This window comes from Heterodontus francisci, chromosome 1 (assembly GCF_036365525.1).
Source record: "Heterodontus francisci isolate sHetFra1 chromosome 1, sHetFra1.hap1, whole genome shotgun sequence".
Taxonomy (NCBI): Eukaryota; Metazoa; Chordata; class Chondrichthyes; order Heterodontiformes; family Heterodontidae; genus Heterodontus; species Heterodontus francisci.
In genome coordinates this window covers 3,985,988-4,002,449 of record NC_090371.1, presented here as the reverse complement: position 1 = coordinate 4,002,449, position 16,462 = coordinate 3,985,988, and the positions used below count along the sequence as shown (strand labels likewise).

The window sequence follows — 16,462 nt, the reverse complement described above, 5'->3', positions numbered from 1 at the left end:
AATATAATCACCTGCAAATCCATGAGCCTTTATCTTGCCAATTCACCTTTTGTGTGCATCTTATCGAATGCCTTTTGGAAATCCAGATATAGAACAAAGAACAGTACAGCACAGGAACAGGCCATTCGGCCCTCCAAGCCTGCGCCGATCTTGATGCCTGCCTAAACTAAAACCTTCTGCACTTCCGGGGACCATATCCCGCTATTCCCATCCTATTCATGTATTTTTCAAGATGCCTCTCAAACATTGCTATCGTACCTGCTCCCACCACCTCCCCCGGCAACAAGTTCCAGGCACTCACCACCCTCTCACACATCCACTCTAAACTTTACCCCTCTCACCTTCAACCTATGTCCCCCAGTAACTGACTCTTCCACCCTGGGAAAAAGCTTCTGACTATCCACTCTGTCCATGCCACTCATAACTTTGTAAACCTCTATCATGTCGCCCCTCCACCTCCGTCGTTCCAGTGAAAACAATCCAACCTCTCCTCATAGCTAATGCCCTCCAGACCAGGCAACATCCTGGTAAACCTCTTCTGTACCCTCGCCAAAGCCTCCATGTCCTTCTGGTAGTGTGGCGACCAGAATTGCACGCAATATTCTAAGTGTGGCCGAACTAAGGTTCTGTACAGCTGCAGCATGACTTGCCAATTTTTATACTCTGTGCCCCGACCGATGAAGGCAAGCATGCCGTCTGCCTTCTTGACTACCTTATCCACCTGCGTTGCCACTTTCAGTGACCTGTGGACCTGTACGCCCAGATCTCTCTGCCTGTCAATACTCCTAAAGGTTCTGCCATTTACTGTATACTTCCCACCTGTATTAGACCTTCCAAAATGCATTACCTCATATTTGTCTGGATTAAACTCCATCTGCCATTTCTCCGCCCAAGTCTCCAACCGATCTATATCCTGCTGTATCCTCTGACAATCCTCATCACTATCCACAACTCCACCAACCTTTGTGTCGTCTGAAAACTTACTAATCAGACCAGCTACATTTTCCTCCAAATCATTTATATATACTACAAAGAGCAAAGGTCCCAGCACTGATCCCTGTGGAACACCACTAGTCACATCCCTCCATTCAGAAAAACACCCATCCACTGTTACCCTCTGTCTTCTATGACCGAGCCAGTTCTGTATCCATCTTGCCAGCTCACCTCTGATCCCGTGTGACTTCACCTTTTGTACCAGTCTGCCATGCGGGACCTTGTCAAAGGCTTTACTAAAGTCCATACAGAAATCTTTGTATCCTCATTGGCTACAGGTGAGGTCCCAGAGGATTGGAGAATAGCCAATGTTGTTCCTTTGTTTAAGAAGGGTAACAAGGACAATCCAGGAAATTATAGGCCGGTAAGCCTTACGTCAGTGGTAGGGAAATTATTAGAGAGGATCCTTCGGGACGGGATTTACTCCCATTTGGAAACAAATGAACTTATTAGCGAGAGTCAGCATGGTTTTGTGAAGGGGAGGTCGTGTCTCACTAATTTGATTGAGTTTTTTGAGGAAGTGACGAAGATGATTGATGAAGGAAGGGCAGTGGATGTTATCTATATGGACTTCAGTAAAGCCTTTGACAAGGTCCCTCATGACAGACTGGTACAAAAGGTGAAGTCACATGGGATCAGAGGTGAGCTGGCAAGATGGATACAGAACTGGCTCGGTCATAGAAGACAGAGGGTAGCAGAGGATGGGTGTTTTTCTGAATGGAGGGATGTGACTAGTGGTGTTCCGCAGGGATCAGTGCTGGGACCTTTGCTCTTTGTAGTATATATAAATGATTTGGAGGAAAATGTAGCTGGTCCGATTAGTAAGTTTCCGGACGACACAAAGGTTGGTGGAGTTGCGGACAGTGATGAGGATTGTCAGAGGATACAGCAGGATATAGATCGGTTGGAGACTTGGGCGGAGAAATGGCAGATGGAGTTTAATCCGGACAAATGTGAGGTAATGCATTTTGGAAGGTCTGATGCAGGTGGGAAGTATACAGTAAATGGCAGAACCCTTCGGAGTATTGACAGGCAGAGAGATCTGGGCGTACAGGTCCACAGGTCATTGAAAGTGGCAACGCAGGTGGATAAGGTAGTCAAGAAGGCATACGGCATGCTTGCCTTCATCGGTCGGGGCATGGAGTATAAAAATTGGCAAGTCATGTTGCAGCTGTACAGAACTTTAGTTAGGCCACACTTAGAATATTGCATGCAATTCTGGTCGCCACACTACCAGAAGGACGTGGAGGCTTTGGAGAAGGTACAGAAGAGGTTTACCAGGATGTTGCCTGGTCTGGAGGGCATTAGCTATGAGGAGAGGTTGGATAAACTCGGATTGTTTTCACTGGAACGACGGAGGTGGAGGGGCGACATGATAGAGGTTTACAAAGTTATGAGCGGCATGGACAGAGTGGATAGTCAGAAGCTTTTTCCCAGGGTGGAAGAGTCAGTTACTAGGGGACATAGGTTTAAGGTGAGAGGGGCAAAGTTTAGAGGGAATGTGCGAGGCAAGTTCTTTACACAGAGGGTGTTGAGTGCCTGGAACTTGCTGCCGGGGGAGGTGGTGGAAGCAGGTACGATAGCGACGTTTAAGAGGCATCTTGACAAATATATGAATAGGTTGGGAATAGAGGGATACAGTCCCCGGAAGTGCAGAAGGTTTTAGTTTAGGCAGGCATCAAGATCGGCACAGGCTTGGAGGGCCGAATGGCCTGTTCCTGTGCTGTACTGTTCTTTGTTCTTTGTTCGTTCTTTCCAAGGACAATAAATACTGGAGTTGCCTGTGATGCCACAACCCATGAACGAATTAAATTTAAAAGCTGAGAAATAATTTTGGGGCAGGATTTTTATTTGTACATAAAAATATTGGAGCTGTGCGAATGCTTGCCCCTTTCAAGAGTTTAGAGCTGGGAGGTGATGTGATCAAACCTCCAGGAATATCGATGCCGGACTCAGAGTGAATTCCTCCTCATGTTTCCTGGGATGTTTGCTGCTTGGATCTTGCAGGAGAACCTGAGTTTCGGTACGTGGCAGGGATGCACGGTAATGAAGTACTTGGCAGAGAGATCCTGGTCTTCCTCATGCAGTACCTGTGTCAGCAGTACCTAAAGAGAAATCCACGTGTGGTCAAGCTGGTCGACAGCACCCGTATACACTTACTGCCATCAATGAACCCCGATGGATACGAACTGGCATATACAAAGGTACGCACTGCACAGTGCGGGTACAGGGGGACAGACTGATCGGGGCACAGACTGACCGACAGGGGGAAGAGACTGACCGACATAAACCACAAACGGACCGACAGGGGGGAGAGACTGACCGACATAAACCACAAACGGACCGACAGGGGGGAGAGACTGACCGACATAAACCACAAACGGACCGACAGGGGGGAGAGACTGACCGACATAAACCACAAACGGACCGACAGGGGGGAGAGACTGACTGACATAAACCACAAACGGACCAACAGGGGGGAGAGACTGACCGACAGGGGGGAGAGACTGACCGACAGGGGGGAGAGACTGACCGACAGGGGGCAGAGACTGACCGACAGGGGGCAGAGACCGACCGACAGGGGGCAGAAACTTACTGACTGACAGGGGGCAGAGACTGACCAACGGGGCAGAGACTGACCAACGGGGCAGAGTCGGACCGACAGGGGGCAGAGACCGACAGACAGGGGACAGAGACTGACCGACGGGGGGCAGAGACCGACCGACAGGGGGCAGAGACTGACCGACATAAACCACAAACGGACCGACGGGGGAGAGACTGACCAACATGAGCACAGACTGACCGACAGGGGGCAGAAACTTACTGACTGACGGGGCAGAGACCGACCGACAGGGGGCAGAGACCGACCGACAGGGGATGGCGGCAGAGACTGACACAGGGCTATGGTTATACAGCGGGGCAGTGGGATTAGTTTGGGATTGATACAGGGCTGTGGGGAGAGAGAGCGGGGCAGTGGGATTAGTTTGGAATTGATACAGGGCTGTGGGGAGAGAGAGCGGGGCAGTGGGATTAGTTTGGGATTGATACAGGGCTATGGGGAGTGGGCAGGGCAGTGGGATTAGTTTGGGATTGATACAGGGCTGTGGGGAGAGAGAGCGGGGCAGTGGGATTAGTTTGGGATTGATACAGGGCTATGGGGAGTGGGCAGGGCAGTGGGATTAGTTTGGGATTGATACAGGGCTGTGGGGAGAGAGAGCGGGGCAGTGGGATTAGTTTGGGATTGATACAGGGCTATGGGGAGTGGGCAGGGCAGTGGGATTAGTTTGGGATTGATACAGGGCTGTGGGGAGAGAGAGCGGGGCAGTGGGATTAGTTTGGGATTGATACAGGGCTATGGGGAGTGGGCAGGGCAGTGGGATTAGTTTGGGATTGATACAGGGCTGTGGGGAGAGAGAGCGGGGCAGTGGGATTAGTTTGGGATTGATACAGGGCTATGGGGAGAGAGTGGGGCAGTGGGATTAGTTTGGAATTGATACAGGGCTATGGGGACAGAGCGGGGCAGTGGGATTAGTTTGGGATTGATACAGGGCTATGGGGACAGAGTGGGGCAGTGGGATTAGTTTGGGATTGATACAGGGGAATGGGGAGTGGGCAGGGCAGTGAGATTAGTTTGGGATTGATACAGGGGAATGGGGAGTGGGCAGGGCAGTGAGATTAGTTTGGGATTGATACAGGGCAATGGGGAGAGAACGGAGCAGTGGGATTAGTTTGGAATTGAATCAGGGCTATGGGGAGAGAGCGGAGCAGTGGGATTAGTTTGGGATTGATACAGGGCTATGGGGAGAGAGAAGGGCAGTGGGATTAGTTCGGGACTGATACAGGGCAATGGGGAAAGAGCCGGATATTGGGATCAGTTTGGGGATTGATACACGGCTATGGGGAGAGCACGGGTCGGTGGCATTAGTTTGGTATTGATAAAGGGTTCTGAGGAGAGAGTGGAGCAGTGAGATTAGTTTGGGATTGATACAGGGTTGATACAGGTCTATGAGGAGAGAGATGTATCTGGCACAGACCGGTTTGGTTGCATGCTCTCCATTGTGTGAAGGTCTGGAATGAGCTGTCGTGATCTTTCTGTCTCTTACTGACAGGGCTCTGAGTTATCAGGATGGACTCTTGGACGTTGGAATATGCAGGGTTACGATCTCAATCACAACTTTGCTGACTTGAACTCAATCCTCTGGAACGCAGAAGAGGAATATGAAGATCCCAGTCTGATCCGGAATCATTTCATCCCTATTCCAGCTCATTACAAATGGCCCAATGCTTCAGTAAGTGCAGACGAGTTACTCTTGGCAACTGGCATAGACAGCTGCAGATCTTAGCTCAATCAGAGCATAATTAGAGGATCTGACTGGCATCAGGCATGGCTAGGAGAGAGGGGTGGTGTTTGGGGTGCTCTGTATGGACAGTGGGTGCACGGTGCAGTGTATGGACTGTGGGTGCAGGGTGCAGTGTATGGACTGTGGGTGCACGGTGCAGTGTATGGACAGTGGGTGCAGGGTGCAGTGTATGGACTGTGGGTGCAGGGTGCAGTGTATGGACTGTGGGTACACGGTGCAGTGTATGGACAGTGGGTGCAGGGTGCAGTGTATGGACTGTGGGTGCAGGGTGCAGTGTATGGACTGTGGGTACACGGTGCAGTGTATGGACTGTGGGTGCAGGGTGCAGTGTATGGACTGTGGGTACACGGTGCAGTGTATGGACTGTGGGTGCAGGTTGCAGTGTATGGACGGTGGGTGCAGGGTGCAGTGTATGGACTGTGGGTACACGGTGCAGTGTATGGACAGTGGGTGCAGGGTGCAGTGTATGGACTGTGGGTACACGGTGCAGTGTATGGACTGTGGGTACACGGTGCAGTGTATGGACTGTGGGTACAGGGTGCAGTGTATGGACTGTGGGTACACGGTGCAGTGTATGGACTGTGGGTGCACGGTGCAGTGTATGGACTGTGGGTACAGGGTGCAGTGTATGGACTGTGGGTACAGGGTGCAGTGTATGGACTGTGGGTGCAGGTTGCAGTGTATGGACGGTGGGTGCAGTGTGCAGTGTATGGACTGTGGGTACAGGGTGCAGTGTATGGACTGTGGGTACAGGGTGCAGTGTATGGACTGTGGGTACAGGGTGCAGTGTATGGACTGTGGGTACAGGGTGCAGTGTATGGACTGTGGGTACACGGTGCAGTGTATGGACTGTGGGTACGGGGTGCAGTGTATGGACTGTGGGTACGGGGTGCAGTGTATGGACTGTGGGTACGGGGTGCAGTGTATGGACTGTGGGTACGGGGTGCAGTGTATGGACTGTGGGTACACGGTGCAGTGTATGGACTGTTGGTACACGGTGCAGTGTATGGACTGTGGGTACACGGTGCAGTGTATGGACTGTTGGTACACGGTGCAGTGTATGGACTGTGGGTACACGGTGCAGTGTATGGACTGTGGGTACACGGTGCAGTGTATGGACTGTGGGTACACGGTGCAGTTTATGGACTGTGGGTACACGGTGCAGTGTATGGACTGTGGGTACACGGTGCAGTGTATGGACTGTGGGTACACGGTGCAGTGTATGGACTGTGGGTACACGGTGCAGTGTATGGACTGTGGGTACACGGTGCAGTGTATGGACTGTGGGTACGGGGTGCAGTGTATGGACTGTGGGTACACGGTGCAGTGTATGGACTGTGGGTACACGGTGCAGTGTATGGACTGTGGGTACACGGTGCAGTGTATGGACTGTGGGTACACGGTGCAGTGTATGGACTGTGGGTGCACGGTGCAGTGTATGGACTGTGGGTACACGGTGCAGTGTATGGACTGTGGGTACAGGGTGCAGTGTATGGACTGTGGGTACACGGTGCAGTGTATGGACTGTGGGTGCACGGTGCAGTGTATGGACTGTGGGTGCACGGTGCAGTGTATGGACTGTGGGTGCACGGTGCAGTGTATGGACTGTGGGTACACGGTGCAGTGTATGGACTGTGGGTGCACGGTGCAGTGTATGGACTGTGGGTACGGGGTGCAGTGTATGGACTGTGGGTACACGGTGCAGTGTATGGACTGTGGGTACGGGGTGCAGTGTATGGACTGTGGGTACACGGTGCAGTGTATGGACTGTGGGTACGGGGTGCAGTGTATGGACTGTGGGTACACGGTGCAGTGTATGGACTGTGGGTACGGGGTGCAGTGTATGGACTGTGGGTACACGGTGCAGTGTATGGACTGTGGGTACACGGTGCAGTGTATGGACTGTGGGTACGGGGTGCAGTGTATGGACTGTGGGTACACGGTGCAGTGTATGGACTGTGGGTACACGGTGCAGTGTATGGACTGTGGGTACACGGTGCAGTGTATGGACTGTGGGTACACGGTGCAGTGTATGGACTGTGGGTACGGGGTGCAGAGTATGGACTGTGGGTGCACGGTGCAGTGTATGGACTGTGGGTACACGGTGCAGTGTATGGACTGTGGGTACACGGTGCAGTGTATGAACTGTGGGTACGGGGTGCAGTGTATGGACTGTGGGTGCACGGTGCAGTGTATGGACTGTGGGTACACGGTGCAGTGTATGGACTGTGGGTACACGGTGCAGTGTATGGACTGTGGGTGCACGGTGCAGTGTATGGACTGTGGGTACACGGTGCAGTGTATGGACTGTGGGTACGGGGTGCAGTGTATGGACTGTGGGTACACGGTGCAGTGTATGGACTGTGGGTACACGGTGCAGTGTATGGACTGTGGGTACACGGTGCAGTGTATGGACTGTGGGTGCACGGTGCAGTGTATGGACTGTGGGTGCACGGTGCAGTGTATGGACTGTGGGTACGGGTTGCAGTGTATGGACTGTGGGTACAGGGTGCAGTGTATGGACTGTGGGTACGGGTTGCAGTGTATGGACTGTGGGTGCACGGTGCAGTGTATGGACTGTGGGTGCACGGTGCAGTGTATGGACTGTGGGTACGGGGTGCAGAGTATGGACTGTGGGTGCACGGTGCAGTGTATGGACTGTGGGTACACGGTGCAGTGTATGGACTGTGGGTACACGGTGCAGTGTATGGACTGTGGGTGCAGGGTGCAGTGTATGGACTGTGGGTACGGGGTGCAGTGTATGGACTGTGGGTACACGGTGCAGTGTATGGACTGTGGGTGCACGGTGCAGTGTATGGACTGTGGGTGCAGGGTGCAGTGTATGGACTGTGGGTACACGGTGCAGTGTATGGACTGTGGGTACACGGTGCAGTGTATGGACTGTGGGTGCACGGTGCAGTGTATGGACTGTGGGTGCAGGGTGCAGTGTATGGACTGTGGGTACACGGTGCAGTGTATGGACTGTGGGTGCACGGTGCAGTGTATGGACTGTGGGTGCAGGGTGCAGTGTATGGACTGTGGGTACACGGTGCAGTGTATGGACTGTGGGTACACGGTGCAGTGTATGGACTGTGGGTGCACGGTGCAGTGTATGGACTGTGGGTGCAGGGTGCAGTGTATGGACTGTGGGTACACGGTGCAGTGTATGGACTGTGGGTACACGGTGCAGTGTATGGACTGTGGGTACACGGTGCAGTGTATGGACTGTGGGTACGGGGTGCAGTGTATGTACTGTGGGTGCAGGGTGCAGTGTATGGACTGTGGGTACACGGTGCAGTGTATGGACTGTGGGTACACGGTGCAGTGTATGGACTGTGGGTACACGGTGCAGTGTATGGACTGTGGGTGCAGGGTGCAGTGTATGGACTGTGGGTACACGGTGCAGTGTATGGACTGTGGGTACACGGTGCAGTGTATGGACTGTGGGTACACGGTGCAGTGTATGGACTGTGGGTACACGGTGCAGTGTATGGACTGTGGGTACACGGTGCAGTGTATGGACTGTGGGTGCAGGGTGCAGTGTATGGACTGTGGGTACGGGGTGCAGTGTATGGACTGTGGGTACACGGTGCAGTGTATGGACTGTGGGTACACGGTGCAGTGTATGGACTGTGGGTACACGGTGCAGTGTATGGACTGTGGGTGCAGGGTGCAGTGTATGGACTGTGGGTACACGGTGCAGTGTATGGACTTTGGGTGCAGGGTGCAGTGTATGGACTGTGGGTACGGGGTGCAGTGTATGTACTGTGGGTGCAGGGTGCAGTGTATGGACTGTGGGTACACGGTGCAGTGTATGGACTTTGGGTGCAGGGTGCAGTGTATGGACTGTGGGTACACGGTGCAGTGTATGGACTGTGGGTACACGGTGCAGTGTATGGACTGTGGGTGCAGGGTGCAGTGTATGGACTGTGGGTACACGGTGCAGTGTATGGACTGTGGGTACACGGTGCAGTGTATGGACTGTGGGTACACGGTGCAGTGTATGGACTGTGGGTACACGGTGCAGTGTATGGACTGTGGGTGCAGGGTGCAGTGTATGGACTGTGGGTACACGGTGCAGTGTATGGACTGTGGGTACACGGTGCAGTGTATGGACTGTGGGTGCAGGGTGCAGTGTATGGACTGTGGGTACACGGTGCAGTGTATGGACTTTGGGTGCAGGGTGCAGTGTATGGACTGTGGGTACACGGTGCAGTGTATGGACTGTGGGTACGGGGTGCAGTGTATGGACTGTGGGTACACGGTGCAGTGTATGGACTGTGGGTACACGGTGCAGTGTATGGACTTTGGGTGCAGGGTGCAGTGTATGGACTGTGGGTACACGGTGCAGTGTATGGACTGTGGGTACGGGGTGCAGTGTATGGACTGTGGGTACACGGTGCAGTGTATGGACTGTGGGTGCAGGGTGCAGTGTATGGACTGTGGGTACACGGTGCAGTGTATGGACTGTGGGTACACGGTGCAGTGTATGGACCGTGGGTGCAGGGTGCAGTGTATGGACTGTGGGTACACGGTGCAGTGTATGGACTTTGGGTGCAGGGTGCAGTGTATGGACTGTGGGTACACGGTGCAGTGTATGGACTGTGGGTACGGGGTGCAGTGTATGGACTGTGGGTACACGGTGCAGTGTATGGACTGTGGGTGCAGGGTGCAGTGTATGGACTGTGGGTACACGGTGCAGTGTATGGACTGTTGGTACGGGGTGCAGTGTATGGACTGTGGGTACACGGTGCAGTGTATGGACTGTGGGTACACGGTGCAGTGTATGGACTGTGGGTGCAGGGTGCAGTGTATGGACTGTGGGTACACGGTGCAGTGTATGGACTGTGGGTACACGGTGCAATGTATGGACTGTGGGTACAGGGTGCAGTGTATGGACTGTGGGTACACGGTGCAGTGTATGGACTGTGGGTGCAGGGTGCAGTGTATGGACTGTGGGTACACGGTGCAGTGTATGGACTGTGGGTACACGGTGCAGTGTATGGACTGTGGGTACACGGTGCAGTGTATGGACTGTGGGTACACGGTGCAGTGTATGGACTGTGGGTACAGGGTGCAGTGTATGGACTGTGGGTACACGGTGCAGTGTATGGACTGTGGGTGCAGGGTGCAGTGTATGGACTGTGGGTACACGGTGCAGTGTATGGACTGTGGGTACAGGGTGCAGTGTATGGACTGTGGGTACACGGTGCAGTGTATGGACTGTGGGTGCAGGGTGCAGTGTATGGACTGTGGGTACACGGTGCAGTGTATGGACTGTGGGTACACGGTGCAGTGTATGGACTGTGGGTACACGGTGCAGTGTATGGACTGTGGGTACACGGTGCAGTGTATGGACTGTGGGTACGGGGTGCAGTGTATGGACTGTGGGTACACGGTGCAGTGTATGGACTGTGGGTACACGGTGCAGTGTATGGACTGTGGGTGCAGGGTGCAGTGTATGGACTGTGGGTACACGGTGCAGTGTATGGACTGTGGGTACACGGTGCAGTGTATGGACTGTGGGTACACGGTGCAGTGTATGGACTGTTGGTGCACGGTGCAGTGTATGGACTGTTGGTACACGGTGCAGTGTATGGACTGTGGGTACACGGTGCAGTGTATGGACTGTGGGTACACGGTGCAGTGTATGGACTGTGGGTACACGGTGCAGTGTATGGACTGTGGGTGCAGGGTGCAGTGTATGGACTGTGGGTACACGGTGCAGTGTATGGACTGTGGGTACACGGTGCAGTGTATGGACTGTGGGTACAGGGTGCAGTGTATGGACTCTGGGTACAGGGTGCAGTGTATGGACTGTGGGTACACGGTGCAGTGTATGGACTGTGGGTGCAGGGTGCAGTGTATGGACTGTGGGTACACGGTGCAGTGTATGGACTGTGGGTACACGGTGCAGTGTATGGACTGTGGGTACGGGGTGCAGTGTATGGACTGTGGGTACACGGTGCAGTGTATGGACTGTGGGTACACGGTGCAGTGTATGGACTGTGGGTACGGGGTGCAGTGTATGGACTGTGGGTGCACGGTGCAGTGTATGGACTGTGGGTGCACGGTGCAGTGTATGGACTGTTGGTACACGGTGCAGTGTATGGACTGTGGGTACAGGGTGCAGTGTATGGACTGTGGGTACACGGTGCAGTGTATGGACTGTGGGTACGGGGTGCAGTGTATGGACTGTGGGTACACGGTGCAGTGTATGGACTGTGGGTACACGGTGCAGTGTATGGACTGTGGGTGCAGGGTGCAGTGTATGGACTGTGGGTGCGGGGTGCAATGTATGGACTGTGGGTGCACGGTGCAGTGTATGGACTGTGGGTGCACGGTGCAGTGTATGGACTGTGGGTACGGGGTGCAGAATATGGACTGTGGGTACGGGGTGCAGTGTATGGACTGTGGGTACACGGTGCAGTGTATGGACTGTGGGTACACGGTGCAGTGTATGGACTGTGGGTACACAGTGCAGTGTATGGACTGTGGGTACACGGTGCAGTGTATGGACTGTGGGTACACGGTGCAGTGTATGGACTGTGGGTGCACGGTGCAGTGTATGGACTGTGGGTGCAGGGTGCAGTGTATGGACTGTGGGTACACGGTGCAGTGTATGGACTGTGGGTACACGGTGCAGTGTATGGACTGTGGGTACACGGTGCAGTGTATGGACTGTGGGTACACGGTGCAGTGTATGGACTGTGGGTACGGGGTGCAGTGTATGTACTGTGGGTGCAGGGTGCAGTGTATGGACTGTGGGTACACGGTGCAGTGTATGGACTGTGGGTACACGGTGCAGTGTATGGACTGTGGGTGCACGGTGCAGTGTATGGACTGTGGGTGCAGGGTGCAGTGTATGGACTGTGGGTACACGGTGCAGTGTATGGACTGTGGGTACACGGTGCAGTGTATGGACTGTGGGTACACGGTGCAGTGTATGGACTGTGGGTACACGGTGCAGTGTATGGACTGTGGGTGCAGGGTGCAGTGTATGGACTGTGGGTACGGGGTGCAGTGTATGGACTGTGGGTACACGGTGCAGTGTATGGACTGTGGGTACACGGTGCAGTGTATGGACTGTGGGTACACGGTGCAGTGTATGGACTGTGGGTACACGGTGCAGTGTATGGACTGTGGGTACACAGTGCAGTGTATGGACTGTGGGTACACAGTGCAGTGTATGGACTGTGGGTACACGGTGCAGTGTATGGACTGTGGGTACACGGTGCAGTGTATGGACTGTGGGTACACAGTGCAGTGTATGGACTGTTGGTGCACGGTGCAGTGTATGGACTGTTGGTACACGGTGCAGTGTATGGACTGTGGGTACACGGTGCAGTGTATGGACTGTGGGTACACGGTGCAGTGTATGGACTGTGGGTACACGGTGCAGTGTATGGACTGTGGGTGCAGGGTGCAGTGTATGGACTGTGGGTACACGGTGCAGTGTATGGACTGTGGGTACACGGTGCAGTGTATGGACTGTGGGTACACGGTGCAGTGTATGGACTGTGGGTACAGGGTGCAGTGTATGGACTGTGGGTACAGGGTGCAGTGTATGGACTGTGGGTACACGGTGCAGTGTATGGACTGTGGGTGCAGGGTGCAGTGTATGGACTGTGGGTACACGGTGCAGTGTATGGACTGTGGGTACACGGTGCAGTGTATGGACTGTGGGTACGGGGTGCAGTGTATGGACTGTGGGTACACGGTGCAGTGTATGGACTGTGGGTACACGGTGCAGTGTATGGACTGTGGGTACGGGGTGCAGTGTATGGACTGTGGGTGCACGGTGCAGTGTATGGACTGTGGGTGCACGGTGCAGTGTATGGACTGTTGGTACACGGTGCAGTGTATGGACTGTGGGTACAGGGTGCAGTGTATGGACTGTGGGTACACGGTGCAGTGTATGGACTGTGGGTACGGGGTGCAGTGTATGGACTGTGGGTACACGGTGCAGTGTATGGACTGTGGGTACACGGTGCAGTGTATGGACTGTGGGTGCAGGGTGCAGTGTATGGACTGTGGGTGCGGGGTGCAATGTATGGACTGTGGGTGCACGGTGCAGTGTATGGACTGTGGGTGCACGGTGCAGTGTATGGACTGTGGGTACGGGGTGCAGAATATGGACTGTGGGTACACGGTGCAGTGTATGGGCTGTGGGTACACGGTGCAGTGTATGGACTGTGGGTACACGGTGCAGTGTATGGACTGTGGGTACACGGTGCAGTGTATGGACTGTGGGTACACAGTGCAGTGTATGGACTGTGGGTACACGGTGCAGTGTATGGACTGTGGGTACACGGTGCAGTGTATGGACTGTGGGTACACAGTGCAGTGTATGGACTGTGGGTACACGGTGCAGTGTATGGACTGTGGGTGCACGGTGCAGTGTATGGACTGTGGGTACACGGTGCAGTGCATGGACTGTGGGTACACGGTGCAGTGTATGGACTGTGGGTACACGGTGCAGTGTATGGACTGTGGGTACACGGTGCAGTGTATGGACTGTGGGTGCACGGTGCAGTGTATGGACTGTGGGTACAGGGTGCAGTGTATGGACTGTGGGTACACGGTGCAGTGTATGGACTGTGGGTACACGGTGCAGTGTATGGACTGTGGGTACACAGTGCAGTGTATGGACTGTGGGTACACGGTGCAGTGTATGGACTGTGGGTACACGGTGCAGTGTATGGACTGTGGGTGCAGGGTGCAGTGTATGGACTGTGGGTACACGGTGCAGTGTATGGACTGTGGGTACACGGTGCAGTGTATGGACTGTGGGTACACGGTGCAGTGTATGGACTGTGGGTACACGGTGCAGTGTATGGACTGTGGGTACACGGTGCAGTGTATGGACTGTGGGTACACGGTGCAGTGTATGGACTGTGGGTACACGGTGCAGTGTGTGGACTGTGGGTACACGGTGCAGTGTATGGACTGTGGGTGCAGGGTGCAGTGTATGGACTGTGGGTACGGGGTGCAGTGTATGGACTGTGGGTACACGGTGCAGTGTATGGACTGTGGGTACACGGTGCAGTGTATGGACTGTGGGTACACGGTGCAGTGTATGGACTGTGGGTACACGGTGCAGTGTATGGACTGTGGGTACACGGTGCAGTGTATGGACTGTGGGTGCAGGGTGCAGTGTATGGACTGTGGGTACACGGTGCAGTGTATGGACTTTGGGTGCAGGGTGCAGTGTATGGACTGTGGGTACGGGGTGCAGTGTATGTACTGTGGGTGCAGGGTGCAGTGTATGGACTGTGGGTACACGGTGCAGTGTATGGACTGTGGGTACACGGTGCAGTGTATGGACTTTGGGTGCAGGGTGCAGTGTATGGACTGTGGGTACACGGTGCAGTGTATGGACTGTGGGTACACGGTGCAGTGTATGGACTGTGGGTGCAGGGTGCAGTGTATGGACTGTGGGTACACGGTGCAGTGTATGGACTGTGGGTACACGGTGCAGTGTATGGACTGTGGGTACACGGTGCAGTGTATGGACTGTGGGTACACGGTGCAGTGTATGGACTGTGGGTGCAGGGTGCAGTGTATGGACTGTGGGTGCAGGGTGCAGTGTATGGACTGTGGGTACACGGTGCAGTGTATGGACTTTGGGTGCAGGGTGCAGTGTATGGACTGTGGGTACACGGTGCAGTGTATGGACTGTGGGTACGGGGTGCAGTGTATGGACTGTGGGTACGGGGTGCAGTGTATGGACTGTGGGTACACGGTGCAGTGTATGGACTGTGGGTACACGGTGCAGTGTATGGACTGTGGGTACACGGTGCAGTGTATGGACTGTGGGTACACGGTGCAGTGTATGGACTGTGGGTGCAGGGTGCAGTGTATGGACTGTGGGTACACGGTGCAGTGTATGGACTGTGGGTGCAGGGTGCAGTGTATGGACTGTGGGTACACGGTGCAGTGTATGGACTGTGGGTACGGGGTGCAGTGTATGGACTGTGGGTACACGGTGCAGTGTATGGACTGTGGGTACACGGTGCAGTGTATGGACTGTGGGTGCAGGGTGCAGTGTATGGACTGTGGGTACACGGTGCAGTGTATGGACTGTGGGTACACGGTGCAGTGTATGGACTGTGGGTACAGGGTGCAGTGTATGGACTGTGGGTACACGGTGCAGTGTATGGACTGTGGGTGCAGGGTGCAGTGTATGGACTGTGGGTACACGGTGCAGTGTATGGACTGTGGGTACACGGTGCAGTGTATGGACTGTGGGTACACGGTGCAGTGTATGGACTGTGGGTACACGGTGCAGTGTATGGACTGTGGGTACAGGGTGCAGTGTATGGACTGTGGGTACACGGTGCAGTGTATGGACTGTGGGTGCAGGGTGCAGTGTATGGACTGTGGGTACACGGTGCAGTGTATGGACTGTGGGTACAGGGTGCAGTGTATGGACTGTGGGTACACGGTGCAGTGTATGGACTGTGGGTGCAGGGTGCAGTGTATGGACTGTGGGTACACGGTGCAGTGTATGGACTGTGGGTACACGGTGCAGTGTATGGACTGTGGGTACGGGGTGCAGTGTATGGACTGTGGGTACACGGTGCAGTGTATGGACTGTGGGTACACGGTGCAGTGTATGGACTGTGGGTACACGGTGCAGTGTATGGACTGTGGGTACACGGTGCAGTGTATGGACTGTGGGTACGGGGTGCAGTGTATGGACTGTGGGTACACGGTGCAGTGTATGGACTGTGGGTACACGGTGCAGTGTATGGACTGTGGGTGCAGGGTGCAGTGTATGGACTGTGGGTACACGGTGCAGTGTATGGACTGTGGGTACACGGTGCAGTGTATGGACTGTGGGTACACGGTGCAGTGTATGGACTGTGGGTACACGGTGCAGTGTATGGACTGTTGGTGCACGGTGCAGTGTATGGACTGTTGGTACACGGTGCAGTGTATGGACTGTGGGTACACGGTGCAGTGTATGGACTGTGGGTACACGGTGCAGTGTATGGACTGTGGGTACACGGTGCAGTGTATGGACTGTGGGTGCAGGGTGCAGTGTATGGACTGTGGGTACACGGTGCAGTGTATGGACTGTGGGTACACGGTGCAGTGTATGG

The 16,462-nt window shown here is 54.5% G+C and overlaps 1 protein-coding gene across 2 annotated transcripts in view; it reads left to right on the top strand.

The window, feature by feature from the left end:
- LOC137366071 (probable carboxypeptidase X1) overlaps positions 1-16,462 on the top strand; it is a 152,009-nt gene that overhangs the window by 42,735 nt on the left and 92,812 nt on the right. For both annotated transcript variants that reach the window (XM_068028198.1, XM_068028165.1), the window contains 2 exons: positions 3,001-3,197; positions 5,103-5,282. In XM_068028198.1, the coding sequence (XP_067884299.1) occupies positions 3,001-3,197; positions 5,103-5,282 (377 nt within the window). The remainder of the gene's footprint in view (positions 1-3,000; positions 3,198-5,102; positions 5,283-16,462) is intronic.